Source organism: Alternaria ventricosa (assembly GCF_023758065.1).
Source record: "Alternaria ventricosa strain BMP 2768 chromosome Unknown scaffold_1, whole genome shotgun sequence".
Classification (NCBI taxonomy): Eukaryota; Fungi; Ascomycota; class Dothideomycetes; order Pleosporales; family Pleosporaceae; genus Alternaria; species Alternaria ventricosa.
The window spans coordinates 1,086,084-1,109,385 of record NW_026055681.1 but is presented as its reverse complement, the minus strand read 5'-3'; the positions used below and the strand labels follow the sequence as shown (position 1 = coordinate 1,109,385).

The 23,302-nt window shown below is 54.0% G+C and overlaps 5 protein-coding genes across 5 annotated transcripts; 2 read left to right on the top strand and 3 right to left on the bottom strand.

The window, feature by feature from the left end:
- Window positions 1–3,623: 3,623 nt before the first annotated feature.
- Window positions 3,624–10,205, top strand: PKS1 (Type I Iterative PKS; the record flags this gene model as incomplete). The annotated part of the gene is made up of 3 exons (XM_049338334.1): window positions 3,624–3,901; window positions 3,948–10,107; window positions 10,161–10,205. The coding sequence occupies 3 exons, from the start codon at window positions 3,624–3,626 to the stop codon at window positions 10,203–10,205; spliced, it is 6,483 nt and encodes a 2,160-aa protein (XP_049204219.1).
- A 3,529-nt stretch (window positions 10,206–13,734) lies between these two features.
- PRF1 (peptide chain release factor 1) lies at window positions 13,735–14,586 on the top strand (the record flags this gene model as incomplete). The annotated part of the gene is made up of 6 exons (XM_049338333.1): window positions 13,735–13,760; window positions 13,807–13,817; window positions 13,870–13,910; window positions 13,958–14,025; window positions 14,086–14,422; window positions 14,473–14,586. The coding sequence occupies 6 exons, from the start codon at window positions 13,735–13,737 to the stop codon at window positions 14,584–14,586; spliced, it is 597 nt and encodes a 198-aa protein (XP_049204218.1).
- Window positions 14,587–14,911: 325 nt separating this feature from the next.
- On the bottom strand, window positions 14,912–16,808 carry J4E93_000372 (uncharacterized protein; the record flags this gene model as incomplete). Its single annotated transcript, XM_049338332.1, has 3 exons — window positions 14,912–15,891; window positions 15,940–16,633; window positions 16,689–16,808. 3 exons carry the CDS (start codon window positions 16,806–16,808, stop codon window positions 14,912–14,914), a joined length of 1,794 nt encoding a protein of 597 aa, XP_049204217.1.
- A 1,021-nt stretch (window positions 16,809–17,829) lies between these two features.
- Window positions 17,830–21,589, bottom strand: J4E93_000371 (uncharacterized protein; the record flags this gene model as incomplete). The annotated part of the gene is made up of 9 exons (XM_049338331.1): window positions 17,830–19,154; window positions 19,304–19,493; window positions 19,542–20,053; window positions 20,101–20,512; window positions 20,563–20,835; window positions 20,886–21,179; window positions 21,231–21,306; window positions 21,358–21,445; window positions 21,502–21,589. The coding sequence occupies 9 exons, from the start codon at window positions 21,587–21,589 to the stop codon at window positions 17,830–17,832; spliced, it is 3,258 nt and encodes a 1,085-aa protein (XP_049204216.1).
- Window positions 21,590–21,953: 364 nt separating this feature from the next.
- Window positions 21,954–22,323, bottom strand: J4E93_000370 (uncharacterized protein; the record flags this gene model as incomplete). The annotated part of the gene is made up of 2 exons (XM_049338330.1): window positions 21,954–22,137; window positions 22,187–22,323. 2 exons carry the CDS (start codon window positions 22,321–22,323, stop codon window positions 21,954–21,956), a joined length of 321 nt encoding a protein of 106 aa, XP_049204215.1.
- Between the last annotated feature and the right edge of the window lie 979 nt (window positions 22,324–23,302).

Here is a 23,302-nt window from a genome sequence, read left to right as displayed (position 1 = left end):
ATAGATGCGTGTGTCGACTGCATGGGTTGCACACAAAATGCTCGCATCATCGATCTTGCCGTTGCCTTCGGCCCGCCCTTGTCACCTCCACGGCCCGTTAGTCGTTGAACTAGACGAATATTGCCTCGCTTGGGGAACTTGTTGCGTTGAGATAGCGAGGAAGCACTAAGTCTTCGATGATGCTCCCAGTGGTGGCGGGGTTAGCCAGCTACGGCAAGGATCTAACGCCTATCTGGAGTCGTCGAACGGGCTTGAAGAGTGAGTCGGTTCCGGCACGGCTGGTCACGAGATGAAGATATCTTTGAGCACGAGACTTTCTAACCTCAAGGTGATGAGTTTTGCTTACTGGCACATGGACAAATACCGCAATGTACTGCCCCTTTCCGAGCTTCTTCCTAATTTCCGCCTTTACTTCCCGTGTGCATCAATATTGGTCCGGGATTTGCGGAGCTTGACATGAGGCCAGACGGAGCCCTGTACGTTTCCCGTTACGCTAACACAAACGTTCCGGACTGTCCCACCAATTGTCCATACGAGATGTCTAAGCTGGTCGCGATCTTCGAGATGATGATTGTATGAGGCCACGATTTGGCGAGCGCGTTGATCACTGTTGCGGCATTGAGTCGATGCCAGCTGTAAGCAAAGTCTGTCAAGCATATACCCACAAGCTGCATTGCAGGATCGGTTGATGCCAGTCCGTAGTCTGCTTTCATGACAAGGGCTGTGGTGGATACTGATCCCGCTACGCATAATCGGTGCAGCATCCGGCTGCTGCTGTGAGCATCATGCATCTTGAAGTAGTGGCGGTAGGGAAATTAACAGTCAAGACTAGTTCTACGGTGGAGAGATACGTGTAAAGTTGGGACCTTCTTCTCAACAATGTACCGCTGCATGTATCCGGACAAGAACTTTGGTCGACGTGGGGCCGGCGCTACAGCTGCAGCGTGCGTGGTGCATCTGTCGACTGTGCTAATGTGTAGAACAGCTGGCTGATAGCCTGCGAGCACACGGGCATCTGTCACATGCTCGCCTGTAGTTGTTGAGAGAGCTGTTGACCAAGTCCATGCTCTGCAGGATACACCTGGCGACTCTTCGGTCGCTAGCAGAAGGGAATGTTCTCGGACTAGCAGCGCGCATCAAGACTATGTAGCTGGGTTTGACACATGATAGTATAGGTACCATTGGAAGTGGAACTGCATCACATGCACTGTACCCCTTTTCCATGCTGTTGGTGTTTATACGCGGGTACGTGCCGTTCCTGAGTGCTGCTATCAATGCAGCGGGGGAAAAGTAACTCCAATGAAGAAAAGAGAAAGAGATGCGGTGGGTATGTGCTGAAAGGGGAAAAAGCGTCTTGTAGAAAAGGAAAAGTGACCTGAGCGCCTAGCACCACTCGACATAATCTGCGACATGGTGCCAAACAGAGTCGATGGTCCTTTTGGGGCGTCGAAGAGAGTGTGAAACGTGAGTCGAGAGGAACCATTTCAGGGCTTCTCGAAGCGTCCAGGGCGATTTAACTTTGCGCCTCGCAATACATGCGATTGGCTACGCGATTCGCGACGCGAACGAACTCCACATACCGTCGCGTTTCGCAGAGTAGCAAAACGAGATCCACAAAGTGAGGTTCTATTCTCAGCGTCAAACATGAAGTCTCGCACGACGGTATGCATCTGGCTGCTGTCAGGGACAGGCGTGGCAGACGGTTGGCCAGGTGTGGCTGGGTAGCGAGCGACACGTGTGGCGAGCGGTGAAGCGTGGCAGAAAACGCACCGTCGATCGTTGGCGGATTTGCTTATTCGGTTCTCCGCTCTCCGTGATGAACGTCACCTCGTAATCACGAACACGCTCATCTCTAGCACGCTCGATAACGCTGTCGCGGGAAGCCCAGCCGCGCCACGAAGCTCATCAACAGCCTCCAGCCAGTCCCCATTGATGCTACAGGGGACGTCACGCCTCGCGACCGCGTTCTCACGACGTCCGTCCGAGCTTGCAGTCCGTTCGTTTCGACCACGACCCAACGCCAGGAGACGCACGGAAACAAGCGAGGACCGCCCGGATCTGCCGTGATGTGCTCAGAGATACCCTAGCAATCTCTAGACTGGGTGCTCTACCATATACGCCCGGACTACCGTCTGTGGCGCCGATAACAGGGACACCGGAATCTGAGTTGAGCTGACTGTAGTACACGCAGGAAGAAGATCCCTCAGCCTACAGCGATCTGACTCCGCACTGGGAGAGCGCCATGCAGATACACCGAGCAGTTCGTCAACGGCGCTCACTGTGTGGCTGATGGCTTGGACGCCTAGACCCCACCATGGTCAAACATCCACCTTTCTCCCAAAGAATGGTTTTGCCCTATGTGTTTATTCGCAGACCAACCCGAATAGGCCAGCCCGATGAGCTGGCGCACCGACGATCTCTGTGAGAGTATGCGACTCCCAGTTTCCGAGACGTGGGCCTTTCCTCCTGCTAGCCCTTACCAGCAAGCACCTCCACCTAGCTACGAGTCCGAGCGGGGACTCCAGAAGCTTGATTGACGTCTGCAACGCTGTGGAACCACTCTATTTGGCGCATGCTTGACGAGACGCTGACTGAGATTCGGTAGCTTCTGGTATCCGCAGCCGTATCATATTGCCTCCTGGCTTATCAACACCATGGTTTGGCCTAGCATCGCTTGGTATACTTCGGTTCAACGTGTCGACGACCCGAACAACACAATTAGCCACGAGGGCATGACACGGATACACCACGAGGAACCTGGTAGACATACAGACCCAACAGTTGCTTGGTGCCTGTGGTACTAAGCATGGACATCGACAGGGTTTGCTGCGAACAGCTTCGACATGTCGACTTTACCATCATCAATTCACCCTGACTGCATACACCTAAGCCTGAACTCGCTTGGAAGATGCTGTAATTGATAGTAGAACCCACGGACGCCATGTCTATCGACCCCGGCTTATGGGAGGGGATCCGACACACTAACCCCGAATTTGAGACAGCGCCCCTACTATCCAGGTCCCCACGTCTCATGTTTGCTATCATCCGCGACGCATTGGCTCAATACCTCAGCCGCTGGTCTCCACAGTTAGCATGCGCCATCTATCAATAGGTATGGAGGCACTCGGCGACATACCCGGCACCTGCACGCCATTAACCCTCGGAGCATGGCTGGACTATCCAAGACAGGAAGTGGTCCGCGGTCCACTCTCGCTCTCACGTTAATATGTTTCTGCAGTACTTCGTTCCGCAATACATGGATGTTACAGATCCGGCATCCACTGTGCTTGTCATCGCGCGATTCACGCCCTGACCACCTTCTTGACATCTTACGCCTATCACCCCCTCCTAGTCCTATACATATAGGAGCACCTCGAGACCCAAGAGACTTTCAATCCCATCCATTCTCATCCAGTTTCTTGGGCCACTACCCAGACACCAAGTACCATACTCCTCTACTGGATCAGAGTTCCATTCTCCATCGAATACCCTTGCCATACTTCAACCTTGAAGTCCATTCATCTACTACCACATCCTCCTTCAGTGAGGATCCTCTGCCTTATACGGCACTAACTTCTACTATTTTCCCAACTTCTTATTAATTCTTTTATACCCTTGCCATCATGAACGTCCTCATCTTCGGAGACCAAACCGCCGACCAGTACCCGCTCCTGCGGAAGGCCTGCACCTGGAAGAACAACTCGACCCTGACGAGCTTTCTCGACAGAGTCAGTCAAGTAGTCCGCGAAGAGGTGCAGAAGCTGCCACGAACACAGCGAGACCAAATCCCCAACTTTCTGACAACATGGGATCTTATCGAAGCATACTATGCTAAGGGACTGAAGGTTCCTCAGCTGGAGAGCTGCATGGTCACCATTGCGCAGCTGTCGCACTACATTGGGTCAGTACCTACCTGCGCATCTTAGCCAACTCTGCTGACTTTCCAGATACTATGCCGAGAACCCCTCAGACCTGAAAAACCCGGCAAACACTCGAGTAGTCGGTCTTTGCACTGGTCTGCTCGCAGGATCTGTTGTTGCTTCCGCGCGATCCCTGAGCGAGCTTCTTCCCCTCGCCATTGAGGCTGTCCGCGTCGCTTTCCGCACCGGCACCGTTGTTGGTGCCGCAAAGGAGGCGCTAGAGCAGACTCCTGTTCCCAAGGAGACATGGTCCACCATCGTGACTAGCATTTCCGAGAAGGCCGCCACAGACGCGATTACTGCGTTCCACCAGGAGCAGCGGATACCGACCTTGGCGCAAGCCTACATTAGCGCCGTCAGCACCATGGCTCTGACTATCAGCGGCCCGCCCTCCACCACCAAGCGCCTGCTCCAGAGTGACGCCTTCAAGGGCTGCACGCGGGTATCCATCCCGGTTTACGCTCCCTATCATGCTGCCCACCTCTACACTGAGGCCGATATCGACCAGATTCTCGACAAGGATGCCACCAGGCATTTGCAGCAATTCCGTCCGCTTTCTCTAGTGCACTCTGCTTCTACCGGAGAGTGCCACACTGCTACCAGCACATTGGACCTCATCCGAACTGCGCTCAGCGAGATCCTTGTTGAGTCAGTTCGATGGGACAACTTGCTCTCGGAGGTCGTGTCTCAGGTCACTGCTTCATCTAGCCAAGACTGCTCTGTATCCGCTATCGGTGTCACTTCCATCACCAACAGCCTTGTTTCCGCGCTGAAGAGTGGGGGACAGTCATCGGTCACAGCCCGCGATCACACTTCCTGGGTGGCCGCTGAGCATGACAGTCGCGGTCGCACCCAAAATGACAAGATCGCCATCGTTGGCATGTCGGGTCGTTTCCCCGGTGCTGCCAACCCTGATGCGCTCTGGGACCTCCTCGAGAAGGGTCTCGACGTCCATCGCGAGGTGCCTTCGGATCGTTTCGACGCAAAAGCCCACTGCGATCCTACTGGCAAGGGCAAGAACAAGAGCCACACGCCCTTCGGCTGCTTCATCGATGAACCTGGTCTATTCGACCCCCGCTTCTTCAACATGTCTCCTCGTGAGGCTGCCCAGACTGATCCTATGGGCCGTCTTGCCCTTACTACGGCATACGAGGCTCTCGAGATGTCTGGATATGTTCCCAACCGCACCCCATCGACCAAGCTGGAGCGCATCGGTACCTTCTACGGTCAGACTTCCGACGATTGGCGTGAGATCAACGCAGCTGAGAACATTGACACCTACTTCATCACTGGTGGTGTGCGAGCCTTCGCGCCCGGTCGCATCAACTACTACTTCAAGTTCTCCGGCCCCTCCTACAGTGTTGACACTGCCTGTTCGTCTTCGCTCGCTGCGATCCAGCTTGCCTGCACTTCGCTCTGGGCTGGTGACTGCGACACCGCTTGTGCTGGAGGTCTAAACGTTCTCACCAACCCCGACATTTTCTCTGGTCTCAGCAAGGGCCAGTTCTTGTCGAAGACTGGCAGCTGCAAGACTTATGACAACGACGCCGATGGTTACTGCCGTGGCGATGGTTGTGGTTCAGTGGTACTCAAGCGCTACGAAGACGCCATTGCTGACAAGGACAACATTCTTGGATGTATTCTTGGCGCTGCGACCAACCACAGCGCTGAGGCTGTATCCATCACCCACCCCCACGCTGGAGCGCAGGAGTACCTTTACAACAAGGTCCTCTCCAACGCCGGTGTCGATGCCCATGACATCAGCTACGTTGAGATGCACGGAACCGGTACTCAGGCCGGTGACGGTATCGAGATGACTTCCGTCACCAATGCCTTTGCACCCCGCCACCGCCAGCGTCGCCCTGAACAAACCCTCCATTTGGGTGCGATCAAGGCCAACATTGGTCACGGAGAAGCTGCCTCTGGCATCAACTCCTTGGTCAAGGTCTTGATGATGATGAAGAAGAACGCCATCCCTGCCAATGTTGGTATCAAGGGTGTCATGAACAAGACTTTCCCCAAGGATCTCGGGCAGCGCAATGTCCACATCTCGACCACCCAAGTTCCATGGCCCCGCAACGGTGCTGAGAAGCGCAAGATCTTCCTGAACAACTTCTCCGCTGCCGGTGGTAACACTGCCGTCATCCTTGAGGATGCGCCTCTTCCTGAGGCCCCCAAGGGTGTTGACCCCCGCACCATGCACATGGTGACTGTCAGCGCCAGGTCCATCTCCTCGCTCAAGAAGAACATCAACAACCTGATGCAATTCCTCGATGAGACTCCCTCTGTCACTCTCCCCAGCCTGGCATACACCACCACTGCTCGCCGCATCCAGCACAACTACCGCGTCGCATTCTGTGTGTCCGACATCTCCAAGGTCAAGGACGGTCTCCAGGCTCAGATTAAGGACACCTACAGCCCCCTTCCCATGGTTCCCACCAAGACTGCCTTCACCTTCACTGGTCAAGGATCCCAGTACACAGGTCTCGGTCAAAAGCTTTACGAAGATCTCGAGACCTTCAGGATCGACATCGATCAGCTCGACAAGGTCGCCCGCATGCATGACCTTCCATCCATCCTTCCTCTCTTGACAGGTACGGACGTCGCGACTCTTTCCCCAGTCGTCGTCCAGCTTGGTATGGCCTGCATTCAGGTTGCCCTCGCTCGCATGTGGGCCTCTTGGGGTGTCAAGCCCGTAGCTGTTATTGGTCACAGTCTCGGTGAATACGCTGCTCTTCACGTTGCCGGCGTCATCTCTGCCAGCGACATGGTTCTCCTCGTTGGTCGTCGTGCTCAACTCCTGGAGCAGGAGTGCACTGCCAACACTCACGGCATGCTCGCCGTCAAGGGCAGCGTTGAGGCAATCACCGCCGCTCTCGGAGATAAGATGACTGAGATCGCCTGCATGAACGGACCTGAAGAGACTGTTCTTTGTGGCACTGTTGATCTCGTAGACTCCACCAACGAGGCGCTCGCATCCAAGGGCTTCAAGGCCACGAAGCTGAACGTTCCTTTCGCGTTCCACTCTGCCCAGGTCGAGCCCATCCTCGAGAAGTTCAAGGCTGCAGCTGCATCCGTCACTTTCAACGCCCCCGCCGTCCCGGTCATGTCGCCTCTTACTGGCGAGATTATCCGCGAGGCTGGCATCATTGGTCCGGATTACCTGGCCCGCCACGCGCGTGAGACTGTCAACTTCTGGACTGCTCTTACGACTGGCCAGAATGACAAGCTCTTCGACGCTAAGACTGCCTGGCTCGAAGTCGGTGCTCATCCTGTCTGCAGCGGAATGGTGAAGTCGTCCCTTGGTGGAGCACCTGTCGCAGCGGGATCTCTCCGCCGCAATGAGGACCCGTGGAAGACTCTCTCCAACAGCATCACTACCCTCTACCTTGCTGGTGTCTACGTCGACTTCAACGAGTACCACAGGAAGTTTAATGATGCACATGAGATGTACACTCTTCCCACATACGCTTTCGACTCCAAGAAGTACTGGCTTGACTACCACAACAACTGGACCCTTACCAAGGGCGAGGTCCTTGAAGCTCCCACCGCCGTCAAGGCCATTGAGGCTGCGCCAGCTATGGATGCTCCATCCAAGTTGTCCACTACCTCCTGCCACAAGATTGTCCGGGAAGAGCTCCACGCCAACTCTGGTACTGTTGTCGTACAGTCAGATCTTTCTGACCCCAAGCTGAAGGCCACCATCACTGGTCATCAGGTCAATGGCACACCTCTTACGCCTTCTTCTCTCTACGCTGACCAGGCCATGACTGTCGCGGACTATCTCTACCAGCAGCTTCGGCCTGGCACCGCCACTCCTGGCCTCAACGTCTGCTCCATGGAGGTCACCAAGACCCTCATTCCTCAGTACCCTCCTCCAGCCAGTGGCCAGCACTTGCAGATTGAGGGTAACGCAGATCTAGAGACTGATCAAGTCCAGATCACCTTCCGCACTGTCTCTGCCGATGGCTCCAAGGTCCTTGCTGAGCATGCTGTCGGTATCGTCAAGTACGAGTCCATCGACGCCTGGAAGGAAGAGTGGGGCCGCATCCAGTACATGGTGCAGGCTCAGATCCACAGCCTCGAGCAGAAGCTTCAGACTGGTGCCGCCCACAAGGTTCTCCGTGGCATGGCTTACAAGCTTTTCAAGGCTCTTGTAACCTACGCCGACAACTACCGCGGCATGGAAGAAGTCATCCTTGACGGTAAGGAGACGGAAGCCACCGCTCAGGTCCAATTCCAGACCACTGCGGCCGACGGAGAGTTCTTGTGCTCACCATACTGGATCGACTCTTTGGCACATCTTTCGGGGTTCATTGTCAATGCCTCCGACCATCTTGACTCTGAGAACTCCGTCTACATCTCGCACGGATGGGGATCGATCAAGATCGCAGGAAAGCTTTCGCCTCAGAAGAAGTACCGCTCCTACGTCCGCATGCAGCCTGCTCCTGGCAACATCTCCGTCGGTGATGTCTACATCATGGACGGCGCTGAAATCATCGGTATGGTCATGGGCCTCAAGTTCCAGAACATCCCCCGTCGCGCTCTCAACATCATGATGCCACCTTCTGGCAAGGCCGCTGCGGCCCCCGCCGGTAAGGCTGCCGCTAAGCCTGCCCCTAAGGCGCTTCCCGCTGTTGCACCAGTCAAGGCCACCAAGGCAGCCAAGCCTGTCGCTAAAGCCGCCGCCAAGCCTGCTAAGGCCGCGAAGGCTGTCAAGACTGCCGCCCCCGCTGGTGTCACCTCCAAGGTCATGAAGATCGTGGCTGAAGAGATCGATGTCGACATGTCTGAGCTGGTCGACGAGGCTGCATTCGAGAACCTCGGTGTCGACTCCCTCCTGTCTCTTACCATCTCCGCCAGGTTCCGCGAGGACCTTGACATGGACATTCCTTCTACTCTCTTCACTGACTGCTCCACGGTCGGAGAATTGAAGAAGCACTTCTCTCAATACGACGGCGCTGTCGTTGTTGAGGACGATTCCTCCGATACTTCCGATGAGCCTTCCGACTCCACCCCATTCGAGGCTGCCGAAGAGAATGACGACACACCCGCCAGCTCAGCAGGTAGCGAGGATGGCGAGGAAGAAGTCAAGCTCTCTACCGAGGCTGGTGCCAGTCTTGCGCGCAAGCTTGTCGCCGAGGAGATGGGTGTTGATGTCTCTGAGATCACCGATGACCTCGACCTCACTGACATTGGCATGGACTCCCTCATGAGTCTCACCATTCTCGGCTCCATGCGCGAGGCTACCGGTCGCGATCTTCCTGCTGACTTTCTCACTGTCAATGTCACCATCAAAGACATCGAGACTGCTCTTGATATGCGCCCCAAGCCGCAGCAGCAGGCGAAGGTTGCCAAACCCGCTGCTAAGGTTTCGGCCCGACCCCCTCAACTCGCTGAGGTGAACAAGAAGCTCGCTTCCCTTCCTGATGTCTCCCACCTTCCCCCGGCCACCTCTGTCCTCCTTCAGGGTAACCCCAAGATCGCCACCAAGAAGTTCTTCTTGGTCCCTGATGGCTCCGGCAGCGCAACCAGTTACATCTCCATCCCCAACATCTCTACCGACATGGCTGTGTACGGACTTAACTGCCCGTTCATGAAGTGTCCCGAGAAGTGGAGCTGTGGTGTTGAAGGGGTCTCTCGCCTGTACCTCTCTGAGATCAAGCGTCGTCAGCCTCAGGGCCCGTACATCGTCGGTGGATGGTCCGCTGGTGGTGTCATGGCCTACGAGGTTGCTCAGCAACTCGTCAACTCTGGAGAGCAAGTTGAGAACCTCGTTCTCATCGATGCCCCATGCCCTGTCGCTCTTGACCCTCTTCCCGCTCGTCTCCACATCTTCTTCGACCAGATAGGCCTCCTCGGTACTGGCAAGCCCGGCGGTACTCCCTCTTGGCTTCTTCCTCACTTCGCGTCCGCTATCCAGAACCTCAAGGACTACGACCCGAAGCCCATGAACCCCAGAATCGCCCCTCCTGTCCTCGCCATCTGGTGCACCGACGGTGTCTGCCCCAACCCTGAGGACCCCCGCCCTCCCCCAGGTGAGGGAGAGGACCCAGCGCCCATGAAGTGGCTGCTCAACAACCGTACCGATTTCTCCGACAACGGTTGGGCACAGCTTCTCCCCAAGGAGAACTTCCAATACGCCGTCATGGGCGGTAACCACTTCACTATGATGAAGGGTGAGCACGTAAGTTACTCCACTCCTACTATCTCCTCAACGACATACTAACAGCATATCAGGGTGTCACACTAGGCAAGCTCATCCAGCAAGGTCTCAAGCTATAAGCTTCCACTCGCATTCATTCACTCATAGACTTTGTGCATATCGCAAATTGCATGCATCTCCTTTGTTCAAGTGTTGAATATCGAGATGTTGGCGTTGGGCTCTCGGTTACTTGTCTTTGGCATGGCGCTGGCGAAGCTGTCATGACTTGATGGCGTTGGGATTTTACCTTCTTGTGGCTTCATTTGTCTTTTACTTTACGCACACGCTGCGCTTTTTCTCATGTTCACGCACGTTATGATTTTACACTGTACTTAATGCTTGGTTTACCCATAATGGCAAGGGTTTGTTCATAACATCTGGTCTTCATTGCATCGTGATATTGCCTCGTCTGCCCTTCATGACCTTCAGCCTCGCCTCACCCCCATGGCAGTGCTGCTTTGCTCGCCTTGTCCTGCTTCCTCAGTGCTACTTCCACACTTTGCCTTCTTCGCTCTCGCATACGTGACTTGATCATAGCTCCAAGATTCGGCCACCCAGTCAAGACATTGACCCTTGAGAACTGCCTCCGGCTCCACAGTCCGACAACCATGGTCTCATGAAGAGCCTCAAGTCCAGGCTCATGGTCTCTGCATTTGTTGGGATTTCAAATATCACCCCCACGACCCTATATGTAATCGACGTGTAAAACCTCCAGTTACTTGCTTGCATGACAGCGCCATCTCCGAATCAACCCTGTACATGATCGTAGACCCGCGTAGACGTGAAACCACCCCATGTCCCACCAACAACCCACATCCATGTCTTGCCACGCCTTTGACAGTTCTCTCCGCCGGGACCAAGGGTTCTGATCCATTTACCCAGGTGGCTGCAGGTACAACGAACCACCCGACTCGCGGATAAATCCAAGCATCCGCGATCCTCAAATCGCACATCTCGATAACCTACCCGTTATCCCGTCAACCACACAACCGCTCATGCGAGATAGATTAAGCTTTGTCTAGCACGATCCAGATGGCCCCAGTCCGCAGTGAAGGGTCTCTGCCCATGCGCAATGCAACAGCGGTCCGACGGGAACGCCGTTAGGCGGTTGCAAACATATCTTTGCATCTCCGGACGATCAGCCATCGTATAGCGGGCGTTCCTATCGTACTACTGCACATGGTTTTTGGATATGAAGAAGTTCGGGACCGACGTGCGATGCTCTGTTTGACTGGCGGGTGGTTCGGTCGGCGACTCTGCATCAAGGGCCTGGTTCGTGGCGCCTTGCATAAATTGAGATGCAATATGGGTTCGCAAAAGATACTGAGCTTGATGGTGCCTATGTTGTTGTTCAGCGTTCTTTCGGCCCGGTACCGAAACGGGAAAGTCGCGAGCTGCGGTTCCATACTTCAGACCACTACAGGGTACCGCATTACATATCTCGGATCGAGAAGCTAGCGAATTGCTAATCCTTCGTGCATCGCCGCGGTGCAAGATGAATGACGTTCGATAAAAGCGTGCTTTGCAGATGGTGACCTACGCATTGTTCTCGATGGATGCGGTGCATCCCTCCGTCTTCGCTTGGAGGATTGTGGTGGGGATGTACTTCAAGCTGAGCAGAACATGCCAACTCTCGGCATGCTGAACCGTTCTGTGCGACGGATTGGGAACATTTCAGTGGACCCTTCTTCCGATTCCCGTGGTCCGCAAACAGCCAAGCATCTGCTCACCTGTTCAGGTTCACGTGACTGCAACACTGTTATCACAAGTCAATGTATGCAGTCATAAACCCTGATCTCACGCGTCGCACAGCGTTCAAGGTGCATTTCCGGAAACATGGTATCTGGAGCGAAGCTGCCGGGCGCTTGCCAGTCTTCCAACTTCGCAAGCAGGCTGGGCAAGACCCTGGACGGGCTCAAAGTCGCTATCGCAACGCGGCAGGTTTTCGACCGCATCTCACCTTGCGTTATTCACGACGGGGCTACCTGAGTCCTGCCACTGAGTCAAGCTTCAAGTGGAAAGTTGGCTGTCACATCGCTCCCGCGTTCCTCAGCTGGCAAGCGAGCGCCCGCCACGTCATGCCATCACAGTAATGTGCAGGGCGCCTCGCTGACCAGCTACTCAGCCATCTCACTGCAGATGCTCTTTTGCAATGGTACCAAGAGTGACGTGGGTACATGAAGTCAAGACACGCCCAGAGAAGGAATGTCGATCAGAGCCAATCCGATCTGCAGTCCCGAGAACCGGTCTGACAGCTGCATCGCCGTCTGCGCCGCGGGCTGAATGATGATGATCACCACGATGATCAATATCGAATTCCTTCTCTGATGCAGAGTAGCTTTCCAGAAGCGGACGATCGAAACATATCTGCCGATCTATAATCACTTCTAGGATGTGACCCTGATGCATGAAGCATAAGTACTATCCTTGGCCTTAACGAGACAGGACTAGATCTCATGCTGCAAAGACCCGAACGCTACTAGGCCGTGTGTCCTAAACGGGTTTGCGTTGTTCAATCCGTATTCAGCTCGGGACGAAAGAAAGCAATGATTAGCCAGTGTACAGTGTAGCAGTTTACGCTAAACAATGGATTCGACTCGGAGGCATGCATCGAGGATACGGGCAATGGCCCAATGCGCTGGCAGAAACGCTTGGTCGGCGAGGAGACGCCAGAATGATATGCTCGGAGAATAGTGAGGAGGTCCGAACGCGCATCTGCAAGGCCGTAAGCAGCTATTCCTGAAGCGCACTCAACAGTGGCGGCTGCAACCGCTGGTCGCAGCCTTGAGCGTAATACACCCCATGTTTTCTTTACGATGATTAAGTTTGTGGCTTGTAACGATACGACAGCCTTATGGCGCGACGAGGAGTTGGCGGGACGGGGAGCGATTGGTTCGGTTTTGCCTGGCTGAGTAGTTCACAGGCATCGATGGTCGCATCTTACATGATGTTAGCCTTGCAGTAGTTTTCGATAGTCCTCGATGAGACGACCAGGGCTGCGGATGACCGTCTCCATAGGGCAGAAAGCATGGCCGCCCGTTGGGCTAAGCCTTTTGCTATCCGTGTATGCGATAGAGGCATGAGATGCCAGTGGATGAGGTACGTACTGCATGAGCTCCAGCCACAGACGTGGCAGTTGGCTTGATTGTGACCGGACCCGAGGCCGTCGAGCTGCCGTGCTGTATGTACAACGACCTCATTATCGTGACGGCTAGCTGCGGATAGGGGGATCCGTGCTCTCCCATCGAATCCCAGGAGAATGGAGTCTTTTCGTAATCCTGATGCTGATGATAACGAGGTGCTACCCGTGTAGCGTTCAGTAGTGTACCAGGCGTACGGCAGGGGCGTGGCATGCAAGCGATGCTAGGTGGTGAGATCATATATTATTAGCCAGATCGGCCGGTTTGCTTGCATAAGCCGGCTAGCCAGGTCGGGCGACGGGCGAGATGTGAAGAAGGCTGGGGCGGGGCGGAGGAATTTGGGGTCTCAAGGGGCGGAGGCGCTGCTGTGCCGCCAAGAACGCGGGCACAGCGGGGCATTTTCTCCGAGACGCGAAACCTTGAACGCGAGCAACGCGAACGACGCTGACGCAGATAATCTCGATTCGCAATGGCTGATGTAGCCAAAGGCGGGAGGTGAGTACTGCAACAACTCTTAAAACTATAGCTAATCATTTGGCAGTGGTCCCGAAAGTATGCCTCCCAACTTCGCCGAATCGCTCACGCATCTCTGACAGCCTCCCAGCGAACCCTCGCGGTATACCCGTTGCGCCCTTCATAGACCGGGTTCGAAGTCCCTCCGCCTCTGGAATGCATGGATCTAATATCAGCAGGTTGAGGACTATGTCACCGACCGCGCAGATGTGGAGAAGACCATCAACAACTTCAAAGAGATGATCTCGTACGCCCAGCCCAGCCAGACAACTCCATATGGACAGCGATACCTAACAAACCTTCCCAGAAAGTACCAATTCATGCAGCAGAACACCCAACGGCGAGCCGCAGGCCTCAAGGACAAGATCCCCGACATCCAAAAGACACTCGAGACAGTGCGCTTCCTGAAGTCGCGGAAAGACGACGCAGAGCCTCTCGAGACTACCTTCGAACTCAACGATACGCTCTACGCCAAAGCTGAAGTTCCTCCTACCGACGAAGTCTACCTATGGCTCGGCGCCAACGTTATGCTCTCATACTCTATACCCGAAGCCGAAGAGCTGTTGCAATCGAAACTGTCGACTGCGAAACAGAGTCTGGGTACTTGTGAGGAGGACTTGGACTTTCTACGTGAACAGATCACAGTACGTATACTCCAAGTGATCTACAGGGTATACAGCTGACACGATTATAGACACTCGAGGTCGCTTTCGCGCGGGTTTACAACTGGGATGTCGCACAACGGAGGAAAGAGAGGGAGGGAGGCGAGTCGACAGAAGAGAAGAAGGGTGCATCGTCAAAAGAGTGAGGGTTAGAGTCTCTCTTCCCTCACTGCACAGAAAGGGAGCTCATGTAGCCGAGCGGCGCATGCGACGAAATGTAGAAGCCAGTAGCACAAGGCCATGATGACGGTGAGAATCTTCATGAAACGTTTCGAGCCAGATCCGTTTAGAACGTTAAGGCACACTTTTTGTTCGTCAATTTTATGTACAACTAATAAAGCTTCCGACCATGCGAAAGAAAGGACATCAAGCCCCAACTAACGATACTATTAACAGCCATCTTTCCTCTTCGACATGGGAACACAGCCACCATTACCCATGCATTACCGCGTATCCATACATCGATCCACCTCAAAGAGTGATCTTGACACCACCCGCCGCAGTTTCAGTAGCATTCATAGGTGCCATGCCCTTGCCAGTCTGCTCTTTGACGTACTCGTTCATCATCTTGGTAATGGCGACCTGGCCACCCCAAGTAACGGCGGCGACCATGCTGTCAACCTCCTTCATGGTCATGATGATCATACCCTTGGGGGCCTTGACATCGCCGTATTTGTCAGTGTTGGAGGCTTCGGTCTCCGCGCGACGCTCCGGTTTCGCGGTCAAGGTGCTGTTTGAGGCGGAGCCTCCAAGGGCTGGCTTCTCACCTTCGGTCGATGGCTTCTTCTCACCCTCAGCGGACGAATTCGTTCCTTCAGCAGCTGGCTTTGCGCCTTCGGCTGTTGGCTTCTCCGCCTCAGGAGTTGGCTTGAGCTCGGTTGGGCTAGCAGCGGCTGCGGGGGCCTCACCGGCAGGCGTCAGACTAGAAGATGTAGCAGGCTCAGCAGCAGTGGGCGTCTGTCCCTCTGCAGCGGCAGGCTGAGGCGCGGCAGCTTGAGGGGCTTGGGCGGGCTGAGCGGCTTGCGCACCGCCCATCATCTGCATCGTAAGGATGTACTCTCCATCAACTTGGCGGACGGGAACGGCAATGCGCATGTTGGCCTGGTCGAGAACGGCATTGGCCTGGATGGGGGTGAAGGTAGGCGCAAGAAGAAGCTGAGCTGCGACAGGGTTGTTGCCGTTGGTAGGTGTACCCTGTTGTGTACCCTGTTGTGTGCCCTGCGGTACGGTCTGCGGTGTGCCTTGTTGGATCTGGCGGGCGACCTCCTGTCTGAACTCGTCGCGGCTGAGACCACGACGCTGGGTAGCGGCTACACCAGCGGCTCCGCCGAGGTTTCCTGTTGCACCTCCGGGGTTCTGGAGAACACCGCGCTGGGCGACTGCGACAGCGACCTGGCCAGTAGGGGAGACTCCCATGGCTTGCATCATCTTCTGAATACGGACTGGGTTGACTATATGTCTGTTAGCCCCAGATGCGAACGAAAGGAACAATGACTTACGGGGCATTTGAATGACGGTGACTTGCTGGTTCAGATCCGGAGTGACGGCAGCCAGGTTGGTTGTGACCGAGTAACGGTAGTCGTTGACCGGGGCCTGGCCCTGAAGAGCAGCAAGCATACCAGAGTCAACACCATCTTTGACGTCGACGTTCATGGTCATGGGCTGAGTAGCACGGGTAGACATCCTGAAGCCATCCTGGAACTCGTTCTCTTGCAGACCAGTACCCTGAATTGCCACTGAGGTGCTGCCATCACTACCAAAAGGAGTGACCAGAGTGTTAGTTTCAACAGTCTGGCGGCCAACAACCATATATTCACCGTCCATCTGAGTACGCTTGACCATGCGGACCGTCATATCAGTGGTGTTGACACTCCTCATAGTCTCTTGGATCATCCAGGACTGACGGTCGGGTGACAGCATAGCCACGTAGGTGTTGTCTGGCTGCACCGCAGCGCCCTGCAAGTTCTGCATGGTCATGGCCATCTCGATCTGGCCACCAACTAGATCGGTAGCGCCATTTGTGCTGATGATCATGGATTGCGGTGAGACAGCGACGAAAGACTGACCAGTCGTTCCTGTGACCTGGTTGGCGGGGATGGCGGGTGTTTGTTGATTAACGATTATCTGCTGCTGTTTCTGGGAGAACGTCTCGACCCTGGAGCGGTCGGGGAATTGGAATGAGTTGAGTTTCATCTACGTCCATTAGTCCGATGCCATTGGGGGCTGTTCGCAAATATGGATTACTTACGTCGCCATTGAGATTAAGGACTTGGTTGTAGGACACTTGTTGCGTTTGTCCCGTTTGAGCGAACACCTGTGTACAGCTCAAGAAGAGAAGAACAATGGAAGAGACAGTACCGGACGTCATGATGGTAGTAACAAAAGCCACCTGGGCTTGGAAAGTATTAAGTAATAAGAGGGAAAGAGAGATTACTAAAAGAAGAGCGAGAGAATGGCGGAGCAACTGACCAGACTTGCTACAGCAGAAAGGTACTCGAACAGTCAGTTGTGGCACAGCAGCTTATTATGAACTTCGCGTCTCGTACCATGACTTCGGCTTTTGGTCCGGCGTATCCCGATCCGGTCAATGGGGTTTCGTGTCGTGCTCCAAGAATTGATGGCAAGATGTTCCGGAGTGTGAAGTAACATAGCCTTCAGGCATTCTGAGCCCCTTCGGACTGAGGAGGTCCACACAAAACTTGCTATGGCTTCTTGATACGCCCGTGTCACTTGACGAGACCTGTGTCCTTACAGATATGGTGTCGGCCAAGAGATTGCTCGGCTGACGGCAATGCTTCTTTTCGAATTTGGTTTCAAACGTCAGGCAGGACGTTTAGTTTGCGCATCTGGGACGGATTTGCCGGAAAGCTTAGCCCTAGTGACTTGCGAGACAACTCGACTGGTGGCGAGACGGTGCTCGGGTAGTCGGACTAATATGGATATTTTTATTCATGTGACAATACTGAGAGAAAACAACGCGATGCTCAAAAGTCGGAGTAAGATTGATTGCGTCGAGTGAACTGTTGGTTCTCGTCTCTTTCGCTGCGCTGCCTGTAGCAGCCAGTGCAAGTGCCGCTATGGTGTTATCGATGCAGCTTCGAACCGCGGGGGCTAGTCACAAACGACCGTTCATAAGGCATGAAGAATACTATGAGTAATTACGTCCAAAGTTTATCGCTCGCGCATCGCATCGTCAAACGACGATGTTTGGAGTGGTGTTTCGCGAATGCAGTTTGTCGCACGAAACGATCGCCCTCGGCTGCCTAGGCTCGAACTAGTCCCAGAACGATAACCTAACGATAACCAGTTAGGTAAACGTTTGCAGCAGCTTCCCAATCCGACAGAATTGTTCACATTTCTTACTATAGTGGAAGCTACGAGGGTGAGAACTATTGGTAGCCGCGTCCACTGGGTGCCTTTACACTGCCACTCGAGAAGGTGGCCTTGTACTTGCCATCCATGGCCTTTGATCTCTGCTTGCTGCTTATGCCTGTCCGGTCCGTGGTGGGTTGCGCTGCCATAAAGCTATCGAATTCATCATCATCTGCATCGCCTTCCGCGGGCTCACTGTCATCCTCCACTTCGGCTTTGGCATTCTTCGGTGCAGGTTCCGTTTGAGGTATGCGTTCGGGTGCCTTCTTGTCGCCCTCGTCTTCATCTTCATCATCCTTTGGTGCAGGGTTGGTAAAGGGCTTCGATGCCAAGACACGGCGCCTTAGCTCAGCCATCTCCTCTTCATCGTCTGAAGATTCCGGAATGTTATACGGGTTTCGCGGGTCAACCTCGTCTTCTTCCTCTCCATCATCATCTTCGTCCTCATCTTCATCCTCATCTGATTCGTCGATAACCCGCCGATTCATGTTTCCACCGGCCCACACATCCTCTTCCACGCCATCCTCTTTCTCTGTGCGACTCGTGTTGTATTCGCGCTCTATTTTCTCTAGCCAGACTTCCTCAGCCTTCTTGATTTGTTCTTCGTTTTCACACGCCATGTAACGCTTGAGCAGTGCGGCATTGATGTCCAAGAACGCTTGACCATAGGAAAAAGTCGAGAGGATCGACTCGGCCCATTCAGGGTGTCCGGTAATATAGTAACAAGCCGCCAGAGCTTCGACACAGTTCAATCGCCAAGGACGACCGTAGTTTGTTGGATTCGCGGCGACGAGGTACGGAAGTAGGCGTTCGCACTTGCCACCTATCCTGCCAAATGGGACTTCGTCTATCCTCTTCCAGCTGGCTTCTACGACCGCAGCGCCGTATTGCTCCATCAGATCCTTGTCTTCGCGACTCAGTATCTTCTTGGCCTTCGGACTGACCACTACACCAGCGAACTTCTGTCCTACGTGAAGCTCGCGCATCATGCCCAGACGCATGAGCCTCTTGCCAGAGCAGCGTTTCGCATCGCAGTGTCCGAGGTCCCAGCATGCGGCTTTGAACTCGGGCTTCGCAGGTCTCGGGTTGGCGCCGTCGTTCTCCTCTTCTGCATCTGATGCGCGGCGGGGGCGAGGAGGCGCGCGTGCTTTCGCCGGGTTTCGAAACTTGTTGTTGCCCTTGAAGTCTTTCTTGTGGCGAACCATGGTGACTTGCTGATAGGTCTTGAAATAAAGGTTGTTTTGCGGTTTGGGGCTGAGTGAGTCGCAGAGTGGCGGGGCAAGAGTGTAGAATAACATTTGAACATCGTAATCGATAAGGCGCGCTAGTGCAATGACGTTGTCTGATCATTTACGCGCCAAAGGTGGATCGCATCACTTAGCCCATAAAGTATCGCTGCATGGAATTCATTCTGCAGATCGCGGCAAGTACTCTATGTGTGCTTTACGAGTTCGTGGATCTGGCAGCTGTGTCGCGAAAGCTATGAAACACCAAGGCTCGAAATCTCCCCCATCTCGTTCTTCTGCTGTCCACCAAGAGAATACGCAGCCTTCCACCTCATCTTGACACTGGTCCCTGACCCTCTTTGTACGTTGGTCACTCGGATGTTCTGAGTAATGCCAAACTTTTGGTTCGGTCCAAGGTTGACACCAGATTGTGGCTCCAGCTGTAGTTGCGCGCCCTAGCGGTTGTTAACTCATAACCCTGCATTCGTAGCTATGGAACTTACCTTAGACGCCGCCAACAGAAAGGTCAAACCGGAGATTGGAAGTGGTGTGTTATTCGATACCCGCGATTGAATCAGCAGCGTGGTGTCCGATTCTCTCGAGACGTTGAAGAGGACATTGATGCTAGTGTTGGTGACGGATATCTCCTTTGAGGTATCGGGTACAGATGAGGCAAAGTCCCACTCATCGTCATCGTTCGCAGCACTGGTTTGTGCAAGATTAGTCGTTGGTGCAGACCCCCCGCCACCTAACAGGTCGACAGCACCAGATGCAGGTTGTGGTGGTTTGATGGATTGTTGGTACTGGAAAGGTGATCCTTGTCGTGGTGTAGAAGTCAGGGCCGCAAAAGGATCAGGTGTCCTAGCTGGCTGTACTGGGGGAGGAGAGAATGCAGATTGAGGAGGGGACGTGATTGGGGATTGCGTTGGTTTTGGCGCTGCTGTGAAGAGATCGGTGATAGCTTGGTTGGATGCCTTTTGCGACTGTGGCACGGCCATACCAGACATGCCCAGAACTAGTAGGCGTTAGTATACGGATACTCGTTGTGATACCAGAACTTACCTGAGCCGTTTGAGCCTCCCAAAGATATACTGCCTGATTGTCCATATGTGTCTCCACTTAAAGACAAACCCAGCAAATCGTCCTCGAGAGCATTGCCTGCCGCGGCTGGCTGTTGGGAAGTCTGCGACGATCCTGCTGTTTGAGGTGCGGGCTCTGGGTCGCCGAAATCAATCAGGTTCAACGTGTTGTTAGGACCCTGTGATACACCAGCACCACTGCGACCAAGTGTACCTTGAGGAATGTTATTCGCCGCCTCGATGTCGCCTTTCTTGAAGAGCTTGTATCTCTCTATTGTCCGGTGTATGCTGTCGTTGATTTCGAAGAGCTTCGCTACGGCTTCGTGGTCTTCGGAGTCCTCTTCGCACATCTTCTGGATCTTCGGTTGCGCGTTTTGTAGAGCGTTGGCAAGTTCCTGTCATCTGGTCAGCCAATATCGCTTGCCTACTACCTCAGTTAGCATACCTCAAAGACGTCGCCCTCTTTGATCTGATCACCCGGCTTGTAGCCCTGTAGCATCTCCTCGAGTATCTTTGCCTTTTGCTGTATTCTGCCGACCTCTTCGGCAGCTTTTGCGCGCCAGTCCGTCTTGTTCCTGGTATCGTATCCGGCCATGACCTTCATGAGCTTGTTCGCTTCTTGCAGATCCGCAGGTCCACCACGACGAATCAATTCCTGAAGTTTTGCGGATTGTGCCTCTCGCTCCTCTTCGGCCATTTCTTCTGCTGATCGGAGATTCTGCGCTTTGTCAGCCGTATGCTCCAACCGGCAGGATTGCAGGTACGTACATCGCTGGGGTTTAAGACGGCAGCATCTTCCTTGCGCACTTCGGGAAAGATGTAGCCCTTGTAACTCAGCAGTCTGTGCATATCCCTTATGAAGCCTAGGTCGTCCTTGTACCGCGATGTCTGACATATCGTCTGCCGCCATTCTTCTATCAGCTCGAGGATCTTGTTCTGCACACGCGTCGAGTGCACAGGCGGACGTTCGGGGAATCGGCGGACGAGCTCATTGAGGAATTCCTTTGTGCTGATCTGAAGGTGGAATGGGTAGCCGCAGTTCTTGACGCAGATGTCTAGGAGCTATCTTGTGGTGAGCTATACGGTGTCTGAGGCGGGGCAGCGTGGGCGTACATTGAGCGCGAGGAGTGCCACGTTCTGGTTGCGGTGGTTGACATAGTGTACGATGGTAACAGCTGCTTCCCGGGGCCTGGGACGTAGTTAGCCTGCTGCGGGTAGTGGTAGCGTGGCCTGATCTTACGCGGAGCCTTTCTTGCTGTTAATCAAGTCGGAGATCTCGAGGTTCAGGGCCAGATTAGGCTCAAAGTTTTGCGGATCGCAAGCTTGTACTATTTTTTGTCAGGTCAGCTCTGCCTTGCACGGGGCGTGGTTACGTTGTGCATACGTATGTAGCGCTGCAGTGGTGAACTGGGTGCCTCTCCGAATGCGCCGTAACGATCCCGGGCGGCCATGCGCGCAGACGCTGCCTCCATTGCGCCGCCGGAGGATTTGGATGCTGAGGCTCTAGGCTAGGAGAGGAGGGCGATTCCGAGGTTCGAGAGGGTAGGGACGCGTCCGTCGAGGCTGGTTGTATCTATAGCCTATGTTCTTAAGAATTGGTGGGGATTGGCATCGCGGCAGCTGTCCGCCTACTTCGCATGCCTTGGCGCCACCGCAGCTGCTACGTAATGCGCCTCATTTCACATGTTTCCTCGAGTCTCTTTGTCGACCCATGTACGCACATGCATGGTCAATGGTTTTCACTAGAAATAAATCTTCACTTGTAGTGTCTATCTCCATCGCCTGCTTTTGCCAACCCTAGATGAGGGCTATTTCGTTACATGCACGTCTTTTTGTTCAAATCATCCAGTAATCCGTGATCAGATACGTCGCGTATCCAGCAATACCTGCCAGTACAGCCTGGGTGCCGTAAAAACCAACAATTCTTCCAGGGCCCTTGGATTCGTTGATCATCAACCCAAGCTCAGCATGACTGACACGGAATGCGAACAGAGCTCCAAGTGCGTAGTTTATGTATGACCTGACGAACGAATTAGATGGGTTCTGTGGTCTCAGTCTGGTGAGATTACCTGTTGGCTCCGTTGAGCTCAGCGAGAAGTGCGATACCAAGCACGAGAGGCACGTTCTCAGTGAAGTTTAGCTGCGCGCGTGAAGCAACGTAGAGAGGATCAGTGGTGCCCTTTGAATCGTCCGATTTGTCACCCATGTAGCTGTCGTCAACGTTAGTGAAGCTTTGCTATGAATGAGCAGCTTATCCTACGTTTTCGAGGTGATGCGGTGGTAGACAATGCGATTTTGGAGGAAAAGGTAGTAAGCCGCGAATGGGAAAGCCCATGTAGCAGTCGCAGGAGCCAGGAGCGGCATTGGGACGCCGAGACCAACTTTGGTAGCCATGTTTGATTCAGGGACAGAGAGGTAGTTGACCATCGAATTGAGACAGCGAAGGAGAGGACTTTATAAAGTTGTGGGACCACGGGGTGGGCTCAGTGGAGCTGGGAGAGCGGATGAGATGCATTCCCGAGATACATGGATCTCGCACTATGTCGTCATTCGGAGGTCTAGCGCCCATGTACGAAGCGGCCCGACCAGCAATGTTGGTGCATCGTTGATGCGGTAAACCTCGAGAACATTCGGGAATAATTATACATGATAAAATTACATATAAGTGAAGACAATTGGTTGTTCCGGTATGATCCGGTATGGTATGGAGACGCTCATGCGAAATTCTGCATGCCCATGAGCTTTTCTTCCTCGATTTTGTATAGAATACCCACTGCATTGGGATCGAAGATTCCAAACTCACTTGATGAGGTGGATGCGCCTGAATATGTCTATAGTTCTACAAAGTGCGATAGAGCATGTTTGGGATCATCGGTTCTGGATGTTGTTAGCTTCACTCTATGCCACGGGGAAGAACGTCCGTACTGGCTTCATGTGCTCAGCGTCATTTTCCCTGTTGTCGTCTCGCACCTCCTTCAACATTTTGTCGATGCCTCGCTCGTTCAGAGCTCGCTATTCAACAAGTCAGCTAGGTGCAAGGCCAAGCATCGAGCCGGCTGCGTGACTGACTGAAAGACACTTCTCATACTGCTCGAATATCGGTTTACATTCGTCGGTTGTAGCAGTGCCTCGCAAAAATTCTGCACGTGGTCAGAATCCATAGGTACTTGGTGCCTGGTTGGTAC